This window comes from Triticum aestivum, chromosome 6D, assembly GCF_018294505.1.
Source record: "Triticum aestivum cultivar Chinese Spring chromosome 6D, IWGSC CS RefSeq v2.1, whole genome shotgun sequence".
Lineage (NCBI taxonomy): Eukaryota > Viridiplantae > Streptophyta > Magnoliopsida > Poales > Poaceae > Triticum > Triticum aestivum.
This window is the reverse complement of record NC_057811.1, coordinates 3,990,633-4,005,466: the sequence shown is the minus strand read 5'-3', so window position 1 is coordinate 4,005,466 and position 14,834 is coordinate 3,990,633. Positions and strand designations below refer to the sequence as shown.

The window sequence follows — 14,834 nt, the reverse complement described above, 5'->3', positions numbered from 1 at the left end:
CGACGGACAATCGAACCAGAACCACATTGAAAGCTCCGACAAACCTTTTTGTAACCTTCGCGACACATCAACTAATGCTCTGTGAAACCCGCAATGAAGAGGAGCTGCAAAATATAGAATTGAAGGAAAATGGTACATGAAGGCCTGGACAGCGGAAGCAGAAAACCCAAGTTCATGTCCTCGACGACTTGTACCTAGGAGGTAAGAACAAATCTTGCCTTTTCCCCGCAAAAAAAAAGAAGAAATAATCTTACCTTCAAAAACGAAACAAAAGTGAGCTACTACTTGTTTCTCTTTCCCTCATTTGAATTTCGTTTATATATTTACCACTTCCAAAACATGAGACCAGCATATTTATAAAAACCTAGGAATTGTTTGGACCAGCCTTATTACTGTAGGTGTGTCATAATTGAAACATATTAATGCCCGTGTCTCCGGAGGGCCCTCAATGCAAGGTGTGCAGACGACGTAGCCACATTATTGATTTCGGACAGCAGAAAGCTTTATCGAAACATATCATTGCGTGTGCAAGGACACAAATCCAGTACGTGCGTGGGTGTCCCGGCCGTTAGCAGGAACCGGTACAACACGATGCATGAATGCCATGCATGTACAGTACATGTGCATGGCCAATATATGTCATCAGACGTCGTCAGAGGACGCAGGTTGTACATGCGTGCACTGCGCCGTATCATCATACACCCCACCCCCACCCCTACCCCCCTCTCTATACAAGCTAGTGTGTGTATTACGTTTAATCATGGCTACAAAGGGACAAACGTTTTTTACCCCACAGTCACAGTCACAGTCACAAGTCACAGTGATGGAGCAAATTAATGGCCTTGCCCTTGTTCTGTTATTCGCTACCGACTTAATTTGCCAGTGTACGCATGTCCAGGTACAAAACATTAGGCTAAGCATTGTACAGTACTCGCTGCACCTAGCTACCTAGCTATCCGTCCCCAGCACATGAGAGGCCTTTGGTGTTTTGACTCTTTTGTGAAAGTTAAGCCTCGGAAAACTTTCGGGACCTTACCCTTTTTCTAACGCCAGGGTCGATGGCGGTAGAGTATACCAGCCTACCGTCCTGGCAGTAGAAAATTTATCCACGTCAGCGTAGTGCATCCCTACAGCCAAACAGGCTGATGGTAGCCTGTGTAACCCTACCGCCAAGGTGCCCGGTGGTAGGTGTGTACAAGCACTGTATTTAATACTTATAAATTTTTTATGGTAGGGCGTGCACCCGTACCGCCATTGATCCCGGCGGTAGGAAAAGGGTCAGATCTCAAAAAAAATTGAACTAGGGCATTAATTCGAACTACTAGTTGAACTACATCAAAGATGCAACTACTCATCATCGGAGTTATGAAACTGCGCCCAGAACTCATCCTTGTCCGGGTCGTCATACCCCTCGTCCTGCTCCTCCGAGTCACCCAGTCCTCCGAGTCAGACTCGATGGGGATCACCGTCGAGGGGCCGGCCCAGTCCTCCTTCTTCACCTACTTCTTCTTCTTCTTCTGCTTGGCGTCGCGCTTTCAGAAGTACTCCTGCTCGGCCTGAACATACTCCGGATTCTCCTGCGCGAACCTCACCATCGCCACCTCATCGCTATCGCCGGAACCGGCGACAATGAGCGGCCTCTTCTCTGTCTTCTTCTTCGGTATCTCCTCCATCCGAATGCCCTCCAGCACGAAGAACTCCGCATCCGCCCGGGTCTCGATCTTCGGGAAGTTGAGGTCCATTTTCGGCCTCCCGGCACGCCACACTGCCCCGTCGTAGCCACGTGTGTCCTTGTCGGCGGTGGTGTAGGTGTCGAGCCAGAAGCGGAAGCCGGCGTCGGAGAACTCGGTGCCGAATTTGCCGGATGCCTTCGGCCGCATGCTGAAGAACCCCATCTTGCTCTTTGGGGTCATCTTTGGCGGCATGGTGGCGGGCGACGGTGGTGGAACTAGGCGGTGGGCGAGGCGGTGGTGCGGGACAGCGGGTGGGGCTGTAGGTGGAGCAAGGCATCGGGGATGCTGGCGGGGCGGAGGTCGGGACGAATCCAGCTCCGGGCGGAGGGGCGGCCACGCGGCGGAAAAACGCCCGATTTGCAGCGTGCGGCGGGGGCCAGCTGTTGAAACGCGGCGGAACTGGCGTCGGGGGTGCTGGAGGGGGAGAATCTGGCGCGGGGTGCGGCGGGCGGGCAAGTGGGCGGTGGCAGTGCGGCGGGCGGTGGGAGGAAGAATATGGGGTTAGGGGAAGGAAAGGGAACAGCGGTTGGCGCGCGGCTGGCTTTTTTTACATCTCCAATAGGTGGAGATGCAAATTTGCAATGTGTGGTGTTGTATTTTAGATCTCCAGGCGACGGAGGTGTAATTAATTTATTTTTGTATCTACATCATCTGTTAGAGAAGGTTTTTGGGTTTCGGAGATGCAAAAGTTAGTTATTTGCTCTTAATATGGAAGAGGGGGGGGGGGGGGGGGGGCAAAGAAACAAGCAAATGGCAGCAGTACTAGCTTGCATCGTTACACATCCAGGTCTTTCTCTCTCTTACAAAGAAACACACACACTTTGTCAATTGCCAGAGTCATTTCCCAGCTAGCCAGTCTCGAGTCGTTCAATTCGGTAGCCCACAGCCACACACACACACACACTATATACAGTAGTCTCACTCGTCACACATCTCACCCACCCCACCTCACACCCTCACCCTCACCCTCACCCTCACCCTCACCAAATCCTCCTCTAGCTAGCAAAGCTCACCACCACCAACAAGCAACAACAACACTCATCCATCCATCCGTCACCAGATCGAGCCAAGAAAGATCCAAGAAATTTCCCAATTGAGGATCAAGGGAGAAGAATTTGTTGTCGGTCTCTTCTTGCATCGACCCCCTCGGCAAGATTACCTAGCTCTCTTCTTCATCTCTTAGCCAGCTTCGATTACTTGGAGCAAGCAATCCCCATGGAGCTGTTCCCCCGGCAGCCGGACCTGGCGCTGCAGATCAGCAACACCAGCTCCTCTTCCACGCCACCCACCGCGCCGCCGGGCAGCTGGGGGCGACCACCGGACGCTACCGGCGCCACCAACATGGACCACTTCAGCCACCACCTAGGGTTTCTGCGAGCCGGTGCCACCGACATGGCCAACAAAGATGGCACGCCGCCGTCGGCGTGGACGCCGCCGCCTTCAGCTGCCACGGCCGCCAGCTACTCCAACCACATCAGCAACCACTACCACCACCGGATGAACGCCTTGCTCAAGCCTATAAGAGGGGTCCCCATCTACCACCACCACCCCTCCTTCCAGCAGCTCCAGCACCAGCACATGGCCATGGCCTACCGGAGCAGCGGCGGCGGGGGCGGCGGCGGCTTCTTGTCGTCGAGGTCGAGGTTCCCGCCGGGGCGGCGGAGCGTGAGGGCTCCAAGGATGCGCTGGACGACGACGCTGCACGCGCGCTTCGTGCACGCCGTCGAGCTCCTAGGAGGCCATGAGAGTATGTACATATACAGATTTTGTTTACTAGCTATGCCTGGATGCTTAATTTGCAAGATCATTAATTTCCATGAAGTTGCTTTCTTGCTACTCCCAAATTAATTCAGTGATGAAGCTGAATTTGTTAGTGATGTTTTGGTTCTTTTAGTGATTTTTTTATTGGATTTGATTAGGAGCCACTCCCAAGTCGGTGCTGGAGCTGATGGATGTGAAGGATCTCACCTTGGCACATGTCAAGTCTCACTTGCAGGTGCACATTTTCTTTCTTTCAAAGCACACCTCTTTGTTTCAGCTATCTATCTTGTTCTATATATGCTGCATTTCTTGTTCCTGATGTTAACAAGAGTGTTTGTCAAAACAAAGTTCATGGCAGTGTAGCTAGCTTCTCATGCATCCCTCTTATCATCTAGCTAGCTAGCTAACTCTTGAATGCATGGAGGTCCAAGATTTTTTTTTTATAATTATTAGTATACCATCGTATGAGCAGATAAATCCTGAAAAAAATTATGAGCAAAGAGAAGAAGAAAGGAAAGAACAGTAGTAGCAGCAGCAACAGTAGTAGTACTAGCTAGCTAGCTGGTGCTGATCTAGCTTCTGCATGCATTTCTCTGAATTTTGTGTGGAGTGGACTAGACAAGCATTTAGTAATGGAGCAGCTTTTGCAAACCAGGGGGGAGCACAAGGCTTTTGCAACCGAAAGAAAAAAAAGCTGATGAGCATGTGTGTGTATGTGCATGTGTGCACTGTTTCTCATGTAGTAACTGATTTTTGTGACTGACTGGTGCATGCATGCACCGGTCTTAGCTATACTAGCTGAAAGAAATCAATGCAAGCTTTCTCTTTTCTAAATGGATGCAGCAAGACAGCAAGTACATTGTGGAACAGTTGTTGGATTCGTACCTCTGAATGCACTATATGAAATGGCTATAATATATGTACAGCTGAGAAATACTAGTGATGGTAAATGCATGTCTGTAGTACTAGTATGTGCTACTCGTATCACAAATCATTGCTAACTGTAACACAGTTAATAAAATTTATGGCTGATAGCAGTCCCTTTTTGAGTACGTCTGCACATATGCAAAATCATTAGTCGCATTAAGAGCTAATAGATGCACAAGTCTTTTGTTGCGATTACTAATTTAGTTGCATATCATCTTGTCTTTGCAGATGTATCGCACGATAAAGAGTACCGACAAACCCATGACATCACCAGGTATAGTATATATATTTATATAGTTCGTAGAACCTGAGCACCTATGTACGGGCACGATATGCCGTAGTTGTATTTATTCGAGTACTTGATATCGATTATGAGCGCTGAAACTCAAACATATTTTTAGGACAAAATGAAGGATTCGATAACGGATCAGCGGGTGAGATCTCTGACGAGAGCTTGCCCGAGGCCCTCAACACCCACAGGGGCACCGATCAAAATGGAACCAGCGCAAATTCTCACAGCAGCAGCAGTTACAATGGTGGTTTGTGGAGTAACTCCTCAAGGTACATCAATTTTACTTGATTTAATCTGCCCTGACGTTTTAACTAGCTTATGTACCTTCCTTATTTAACCAAATCATATCGTTTTTAAAGGTATTTAACCAAATAATACTAGTGCTAAACCATATAATATGATATTTTAAATATATATAACTATGGGGAGGGCACAACTTCTCATAATACTTGATCTATATTATACACACCAAAATGATGGAAAATATACATTGCAAGGTAACAGGAAAGCAGTGAGCACAAGGAACAAAAGACCTTTGTAGTAGTAGACAGTACTGTAGTAGAAGTCATACTGATTGCTGCATGCATGCAGCTGTAGATGACATATATATAGCAGCACTGCAAACATTTGGATGTTTGCCTGACTCATGTTAATGGCAAGAAAGGCTCCCATTTCTGTTTGTTTTAGCTACACAGAGACACAGTGGCTATCTCTCTCTCTCTCTCTCTCCCTCTCTCTCTCTCTCTCTCTCTCTCTCTCTCTCTCTCTCTCTCTCTCCTCTCTCTCCACATGCAAATGCAAGAAGGGCTCTGAGGAAAAAAAGTGGGGATAAGAAATTTTGGCATTGTTCGGTTTGTCCAGTATAGGGTAGACATTTGAAACCTCATGATGGTGCAATGATCCCCTTGAGTAGTTTAATGGCTGCAATGAAAAGTTGGTCCTCTCCACTGCGCATTTTGCATGGACGCATACATATGCAGTACACATGTACCGAGGGAGAGCAGGCAGGCCCACTTGTCCGGAAAAGATCTAAGATGACAAAGTGTACTGGGTACCTACTGAAAATTTACTAGTGCCTCCTTTAGTTCTGCATGAAAAGCCACCCCCCAAAAAATAGTATAAAATAGACAAAGTAAAAAGAGGGTCCAAACAAAGGACAAGGTTTGGGGCTTCTTTGGAGTTGCTCAAGAATCATACTATTGTATAGATAATCTTTTCTAAACATCATCTCGATGTGTGCACCCCAATGTTCAGTGGTCAACAAATTAATTAAGCATCTTATATATTTCCCAATGCATTGGGGCCCCAGCTATATATCTGGTGAGTTAGCATATAATTTACATATACTACAATAATACCATATTTTTAGTGTTTATTTATCGATTAATGTACTGTACATTATGTACAAGTAGTAATTGTGCCGTGTGGCATAATTGTGACTAAATACTTTTCGAATTTTTGCTTAATTTCTCTTTGTTGTGGCTTTGCAGCAGGGTAGGATGGCCTGGTTTCGGCCCAAATGGCACTGAAAATAGAGGACAGTGTCACAAGGTAACACATATGAAGCAACACGTATATAGTATTCTATTTCTACATATACAAGGACCAGCTATAATTATATTGACATTTGCATTTGCAGGAAGCTGATGCATCAAAGAGCCTTGAGATGTCAGGGGAGATGAACGTGTCATGCATCTCCGATCAAACATCGAGTCCGCCGGTGCCGAACCTCGAGTTCACCCTAGGGAGGACACACCATTAAGTAACTAGTTGAACAACAGATTTCTAGCTAGACTAATTAATTGATCCGGTGTACTCAGCAACGATAGCTAGATCGAGGTAAAGAGAAAGATGGATGCAACATTCTGATCAAGGCCAAAGGTGATGAGATAGAAAGTGATACTCAGTCTCCTCCATTATGTGTGTCTGTGTGTTGGGAAGAGGGAGAGAGAGAGGGATCTAGCTTGCTAGAGAGAGAGAGAGAGAAAGAGAGAGAGAGAAGAGTGATAGTGAAGTATCTGATCTTGTTCTCCATGAATGGTATGCTTTATGTATAAAGTGGTCTTATGTTGTTTATTTAAAGTTTGTGCATGGGGAGAGATCTAGAGAGAGAGAGGGAGGGCTGTTCATCCATCTTTTTTACTGCCAAATAAAGCTGGAAAAGGAAAAAAGAAGACGAGATTCATCCACGTGCAAGTCACTAAATAAATAAAGCCCAAAAGCGAAAAAGGGAGAAAAGTTCGGATGAGATCTGGACGTACATACAGTGCCTGGTTTTCATGGAATTAATCGGTAAGCGTGTCCTGCAAAGAAAGTTCACATCAAAGAAAGGAAAGCCAAAAAAGAAGAGGTCGATGGCTCAATTCGCCTTTGCATCTCTTGTGCAGTGTGTAGCTGTTGTACTAGCATTGGTTGAATCTGTACACGCAAACGCGTGTATTTTTCCCAAGAAAATAGGGCAGGATTAATTACTTTACTTCCCTAATTTCTTTTGCATCGATTTTCTTTGGAGAAAAATGTCTTGGGTGAAAACACATAAGCTGTCTATTTGAGCAAACAGCGTCACAGTTATACCTTGACATGTACTAAAACGGCGGCATTGCCGCGATAGAATAAGTTCCTCTATCCTCCTTCCAGTTTCAACGTGTTTGCTACAACGGTTGGCTTGTGAGCGTGGTCCGGTGGATCAGCCATCTCTATTGTGCAACGCGTCTGGAGTTTGTTTATGTCCAACGCTTGGCATGTACAGACGGTGGTGGTGACACTAGCTCGAATAATCTTCTTCCAGTGACTTACTGGTTTCACAGGGTTTGCCATTGGTCGTCAGAGGTATGTTGGATGTTTTGGCAACACTAACTGTCTTGTTGAGGTTGACCTTCATGTTGCTTGGTGTGCAAGATGGTTGGTACATGGCAACAAGTTTCCTTTGGTCGGCGGAGGTATGCTAGAAGTTTTGGCAGCACCAACGGTCTCATTGAGAATGAACCTTCATGTTGCTCTGTGTGCAAGATGGTTGACTTAGTGTCATCGTCCAGACTCTTCAAGAGTGGTGACGCCAGGTCAGAGGGCCGACAAGATTGGGGTGCGTCGTCGTTAATGTCAACATTTTATCAATATTGTCTTTGTCCCGCGTATAGGAGCAGGCTTCAACCGCGGTATTCAAAAGCCATTAGGCCGTTGAAGTTTTTTAAGTGCTTGTGGTGCTTGTTGGTTGTTTTCATTTCTTTTTTTGCAGTGTTGGCTACATCTATCCTTGTAATTATTTCCTTCACATGAATCAGATCTAGAATGTCTCGATATGTTTCCTCTACAAAAACCAAAGTTTACATGCATGCAGTAAAAATTTGGGGGCTCTTGAATTTAATTTCATTGACCACCTTAATTTGTCTTCCTGTCGCCTTCATTTTTGTCATCCTAATCATCCTCTTTTTTTCCTTAATATTGCACACATTCATCATCTTATAAGATCTTAACAATGAGAAACACATGCATGGATGTCAAGCTAGCTCAAGTAGGGTCTACTCACAATTTATACCCTACACAACTAAACACCATCATACACTCAAAATCTACACCGGCATGGAGAAAAAGGGAACACATAAACATGCATGCATGCACCCACACCCTTGATAGGTAAGTTATATAGGAAAGGTAGAAAAGATACACGGTCATGAGGTAGAGCCGGCAGAAAGACAGCAATGAGTAGTGGGAAGGGTCAAACCTAGTAGCTAAGAAAAGCAGAGAAAGCAAACCAAATGTGGATGGGGTTTTCACTTGGAAATATGGAGCAGTAGTACTAGTGTGAAGGTGAAAAGGATGTAAAGCCCCTTGTTATTAGCAGCTAGCTAGACCAAGGTGACAGCAGCTGAGTGATAAAAGGGAGAGGCCCCCTTTGCTTTCCCTGACTGATCATGGGAGCTTTCAATTGAATCACTGCTGTGCCTCGCCCGTTTCAGCTTTAAAGCTGGTGTGTGTGTGTGTGTGTGTGGGTGTGTGTGTGTGTGTGTGTGGGTGTGTGCAGTGTATGCAGATGCAGATGCAGTTGGGACCTCTACCATCTGTCTGCGTCTGACATTGACCCAACCACAGACACAGGCAAGAGAGTGTGTGAGGTGTCTGTAGGACTGTGCACTGCCTCTGCACTCACTCACTCACCTGCTCAATTATATGAGAATGATTACCATATGATGGACTGACTCATCATGTCATGGTGGCCTGCCTGCATGGCTGCATCTGCATGCATGGTGTGCATGGGCAGATGGGCTATGGATGGATTGGAGAGATCGAGCTGACCTATCTCTAGGCAATACTATTTATTCTCTTTTCCCTCCTCACCCCCCTCCTTCTCAGCTGGTATGTTGGGTTGGTTGCATGTGTGGACCTATGCATGCATGGGAGGACGCTTGACTATAGCCTCTGAATATATATATATGTGTGTGTGTGTGGTGCTCAGCTCACTCATCTCATCAGTCAGTCATCACTGAAATGAGAGAAGGAAAAGCATGATCAGTAGCGGTCCAGTGTGTGTGCATGTGTTGGAAAAGTGAGGTGACGCCTCTTTTCTCTGAACCTTGATTTCGCCATCCTGAATTCCTCCTGACAGCAATGTGTGCATCATCTTTTGCCTGTGGACGGTGAATAGGAACAAAAACTTCGGCTGCATCATCTTCAGATGCGTCATGTAAGATCATTTACAGTCCGGCGTCTCAAACCGATCCCAAACACCCGGCGGTCGGCCTGGTCACCGACCGGTAAAAAAACCCAACCCACCCGGGCGCCACAAACCGGCCTCGGACGTCCGGGCTGACCGACACCCTCAATATCCAGCCCAAATCCAGGGCAGATATGAGAAGGCCTGGGTGCGTCTGCCACGTCGGACTGACGACTGGGTCCGACACAAAATTGTCCGGAAGCCCAACAGTCCTCTTTTCTCTGAACCTTGATTTCGCATCCTGAATTCCTACTGACAGCAATGTGTGCATCATCTTTCGCCTGTAGACTGTGAATAGGAACAAAACTTCGGCTGCATCATCTTCAGATGCGTCATGTAGAGAAATTAACAGCCAACATTTGTTCATGCTAGCTGCCACTCGATTAATTAGCGCTCGCTACGAAGTGACTAACGAGCATATTGCAATGATCCATGTGTGAGATAAGAGGGTGCCGTGGTTCAAACTTTACAAACTTGACTTGGTCATACCATTGATATTGCACTGTGTATCATATATAACCTAGCTATCTCTTAATAGCCTAGTTGCTATACTCCCGTGAAAGTAAACCCTTTTTGATATTCCAATAGTGTGTAATCGGTGAAAATACAAAAACTTACAGTTGTTCACTCACGCAAGTGTCGGCACACGATAAGTCTTTGCCTATTCAGTAAGGGGGTGCAATTCTTTCGATATAGGGCATTTTAATTTAAATGTTATATCGAATGGATAATATTGCAATGAGGCAATACCCGGCCTCTATGCGCACAACTAATAAGTCCAAAAAAAGTGTAGGAAACATCGTTTTACAGGAATAACAAAGAAAGAGTTATGTAGGACATAGGAGGTCATATCCGAAGACCAAACCAACATCCATGATAGGAGAAAACTTCCCTGGTTGTATGCTCCATCTGGTAAGACGTCATCATAAGATGTTAGACCCAGTACGAAGCAACGTGTACATGCATGAATAACCTGCACATGAGATGAAACACTTTTTTTAACACATCATTCCTGGAAAGCCATAAAGCCACATAAGGCCGCCGCCCCCATGAAGATATGTAAAGAAAATTTCATATCGACCCCCAGAACCAGCTTCCAAAATTATTACCCACATTATGTGGGGGTAATTGTTAGAAGCTACTAGCACTTCAAAAATAGGTGTTCTACTTTACTCGTTATGGTGGGACAGAATGCATACTATCCTACCAATTTCGACTCGTGTAAGGTTGTCTAGTCAAGACCGCTACGAGGTGGAGTTGCAGACAACTACATCAAGATTCCTTTGGGGAACTCCATCATGGGTGGCTTTATTGAAATTAATCGGGAATTACATCGTCTACTAGTATATGTAATTATGATCGCCTTTTTTGAACAAGATCTAGTAACTATGTTCTTGATTTATCATTACATCAAAAAAGGAAAAAAAAAGAATTAGCAGCTCGCATGCATATCCTTTGCGAGGGCATCACTACGTGATGAAATCTGTACACGCGAGCACAAAACTGTCACAGAAACAAGGACAACCGAACATCGTTAGGAGCAATCTCATGCGTACATGCTCTAAAAATTCAATGGCAGACACTAACATCGACAACTGAGACGAGAAACTCCATGGCCTTTGCAAGCCGTAGACGCGTCCCACCCAACCCATCGTTGCACGTCTTCACATCGTCGTCGTCGCTGTCATATCGCGCTGCCACCTTCAATTGACCCTTGAGTCATTGCTGCCAGATTTGGGCATAGAAGGCCCATCACCGCACACGTCCAGTCACGCCGCGCACTGCCACCCACACAAAACAACAGTACGACGGCCACCTAGAGCAACCAGGGCCGTCGCCCCGGCGTCCAAGCTCGCTCAGTTGTATGCGCCGTCAAGGGCTACCGCACAACGGGACTGGAGAGCTCCCCGCGCAACGGATCACCGCAAGATAAGGTAGCCATGCCACTGCCGTCGACCAGGGGGCCGGCTTTGCCCGCCCGCGCCTTCCGACAACAGCTGGGGAGGGCAGGAGAGGCGGCGGCTGTTAGAGTTTCGCCCGAGCAGGCAACCCCCCCCCCCCCCCCCCCCCCCACCCCCCCAACGTTATGGTCGTTCATTCTATTCAAAAAATATCCATTCCAAAATGGCGGATATGTGGGTGTCATTGAAATATACTTATATCCTACAGTAGTTAGCTAGCCTTCTCGAGTTGGCTCTGTTCTTTGCTCTGGCTGCTTGATGGCGATTGAGGGCTTGTGTGATGCTAGGCTGTGCTTCAAGTGTCTCCGGTGCTTTGTTGATGTTGCTGTCCAGCACCTATGTATCTTGTCGCTTTTTTCTTTTCTTTTTCTCTTTGTTTGGGTTGTGGCGTTGAGTTGTTTCGTTGGTTGTAAGAGCTTTATTAATTTAAAGCTGGGCGACAGCCTTTTTTCTAAAAAAGCTAGACTTCTCTTAGTAGCCTACTTTGAGCTCTCTAACAAAAAATCTACTTTGATATTGCAATGTGTGTGTGCTATCAACGAATATATATATATATATATATATATATATATATATATATATATATATATATATATATATATGAAACTTACCTATAAGGGGGATGCAGTTTGCAGACTACATATATCCAACTGGGATCTTGATTTATAATTACGTTGGAAAGGGGGCAATAAGAAAACAATCAAGAGGCAAAGAGATCCATCCATGGCTGTGGACGGCCGGAAAGCGACCCAGCAAAGGTCAAATTAAGTGGCCCAGAAACCGACATGTGGGCTCCGCCGCACAGTTGCATGTATGTATGGACCAGCAGATACTGGACCCAAAAGGCAGTGTGCCGGTCCGAAAGGTGAGGTGTGTGATTAGGAAGGTGTATTGAATGATTTGGCACTCCATTACCCATGATTGGCTCGGCCTATCATCCACTGATCGAGTCTTGGATTAAGCATGAGGTGTTCACACTCACTCCACTCAGGTTCACACTCAGGCAGACAGATGCTCAGCTCATTTCTGTACCTAGATTCGAATTCTACTACCTAATCTGGCTCATGCTGATTTTGTTGTCAGTATACATGTTTTACATGCCTGACAAAAGTTGTAGGCCAGTTTGCATGGTGAGATACAGTGTTTCAAAGCAGTATTACGGCATCTACTACCATAATGGGTAAACTTGGCCCCACAAACGTCCGCTGATGCGTCCGTTCAGTGTTCAAGCATGTTCAGTTTGAGCCCTATCTGTTTGTGCACGTAGTCATGCCCCCATTTCTTTCCTACATGTCCGGTCACACGCATATGATTGATGAAGAGGGAGACTAAGAAGAAACAAATAATTGGAAATAAGAAAGGTGAGACGCGGTGGGCTAAATTCTATGTGACGCACTACCAGACTTGTTCGGACGTCCCCATATACGGGCTGGATATGAGAGTTGACGGACGGCCCGAACATGTGGCTCTTTTCAATCTCTCTCTTGATCGAACTGTCTGCCCGGATATTTGGGAACGGTTTGAGAGGTTCGGTTGTAGATGCTCTTAGTCCCTGACAACTAACTCCCAGTTGAAGAGTCAACAGTGACTCTTCCCTGCCGCTCGTACGAGCGGCCTAGTGAGAGGTTCGGTTGTAGATGCTCCTAGTCCCTGACGACCGACTCTCAGTCCCCAGGCCGCTCATACTCCACCACCTCACCTGCAGCAGCGACAATCCATCGCGTCATATGCCTCACTCCATCTCGCTAGAAACAAGCTTGAGTCAGTCCACGTATGTACTCCGTCGCTCATGGGATCTGGTGACTCACGGTCCTCTACAGCCTGCTCGACAGCGTCCATCGCCTCGTCGAAGACTGGGACGCGGCTGGTTCCATCAATGCAGGAGAGAGCACCACCCAATAGTAGGGAAATCCTTATAGATTGAGGTAATAAGTGGCATCGACATGGAAATGCACGTCGCTCATATGCTACAACTCTCCTAACTCACCATAGTTCTCGAGGCTGATGTCTACTATGTAACTTTATTCTTATAGACTTTATTGGGTCTTCAAGCGCAGAGTTTTGTAGGACAACAGCAAATTTCCCTCAAGTGGATGACTTAAGGTTTATGAATTTGTGGGAAGTGTAAGATAAAGATAGCCTCGCTCAAACAACTCTGCAATCAAAATATAAAGAGTCTCTTGTGTCCCCAACACACCCAATACAATTGTCAGTTATATAAGTGCACTAGTTCGGCGAAGAGAAGATGATAGATGTGTGATATGGATGGTATAAATAGCTTTTTACAATATGAATAAATAAAAATAGTAAGGTAGAAAGTAGCAAACAATGAGCAAAACGGTATATCAATGCTTAGAAACAAGGCCTAGGGTGCATGCTTTCACTAATACAATCTCTCAATAGTACTAACATAATTGAATCATATAATAATCCCTCAAAGTGCAGTGAAGAATCACTCTAAAGTATCTATTCCTATCGGAGAAAGTGGAATGAAATTGCATAGGTAGTAAACCACCTCAAAGTTGTGTTTCCATCAATCTATTGAACCACCCAAAGTTGTTGGAAACATGCCCTAGAGGCAATAATAAATTGGTTATTATCATATTTCCCTGTTCATGATAATCGTTTATTATCCATGCTAGAATTGTATTGATCGGAAAGTCAGATACATGCGTGGATACATAGAAAACAACATGTCCCTAGTGAGCCTCTACCGGACTAGCTCGTTGATCAAAGATGGCTATGGTTTCCTAACCATAGGCATGAGTTGTCATTTGATAACGGGATCACATCATTAGGAGAATGATGTGATGGACAAGACCCAAACTATAAGCGTAGCATATGATCATATCAAGTTTATTGTTATGGTTTTCTGCATGTCAAGTATATGTTCCTATGACCATGAGATCATGCAACTCACTGACACCGGAGGAGTACCTTGTGGGTACCAAACGTCGCAACGTAACTGGGTGACTATAAAGGTGTTCTACAGGTATCTCCGAGGGTGTCTGTTGAGTTGGCATGGATCAAGACTGGGATATGTCACTCCGTATGACAGAGAGGTATCTCAGGGCCCACTCGGTAATACAGCATCACAACAGGCTTGCAAGCATTGTGACTAATGAGTTAGTCATGGGATCTTGTATTACGAAACGAGTAAACAGACTTGCCAGTAACGAGATTGAACTAGGTATGGAGATACCGACGATCGAATCTCGGGCAAGTAACATACCGATAGACAAAGGGAACTGCATACGGGATTAGCTCATCGAATCCTTGACATCGAGGTTCGACTGATAAAGATCTTCGTAGAATATGTAGGAACCAATATGGGCCTCCAGGTCCCGCTATTGGTTATTGACCGTAGAGGTGTCTCGTTCATGTCTGCATAGTTCTCCATCGTATCTACTTTTCCAAACTCTTTTGCCCTTGTTTTGGACTCTAATTTG

The 14,834-nt window shown here is 45.8% G+C and overlaps 1 protein-coding gene across 2 annotated transcripts; it reads left to right on the top strand.

Moving 5' to 3' along the window:
- The first annotated feature begins 2,580 nt into the window (after window positions 1–2,580).
- On the top strand, window positions 2,581–6,789 carry LOC123142928 (probable transcription factor KAN2). Of its 2 annotated transcripts, none has more exons than XM_044561640.1 (6): window positions 2,581–3,480; window positions 3,653–3,729; window positions 4,650–4,695; window positions 4,823–4,982; window positions 6,207–6,264; window positions 6,353–6,789. In XM_044561640.1, exons 1-6 carry the CDS (start codon window positions 2,949–2,951, stop codon window positions 6,473–6,475), a joined length of 996 nt encoding a protein of 331 aa, XP_044417575.1. In that variant the 5' UTR covers window positions 2,581–2,948; the 3' UTR covers window positions 6,476–6,789. The 2 variants fall into 2 exon arrangements, with proteins under 2 accessions (XP_044417575.1, XP_044417574.1); XM_044561639.1 differs by having other exon boundaries at window positions 2,588–3,480; window positions 6,204–6,264.
- The last annotated feature ends 8,045 nt before the right edge of the window (window positions 6,790–14,834 follow it).

Coding starts and splice junctions, on each gene's coding strand:
- LOC123142928 (XM_044561639.1), top strand. CDS start 2,949: ATGGAGCTGTTCCCCCGGCAGCCGGACCTGGCGCTGCAGATCAGCAAC. Junction 3,481..3,652: donor GCTCCTAGGAGGCCATGAGA/GTATGTACATAT, acceptor GGATTTGATTAG/GAGCCACTCCCAAGTCGGTG. Junction 6,265..6,352: donor ATAGAGGACAGTGTCACAAG/GTAACACATATG, acceptor TTGCATTTGCAG/GAAGCTGATGCATCAAAGAG.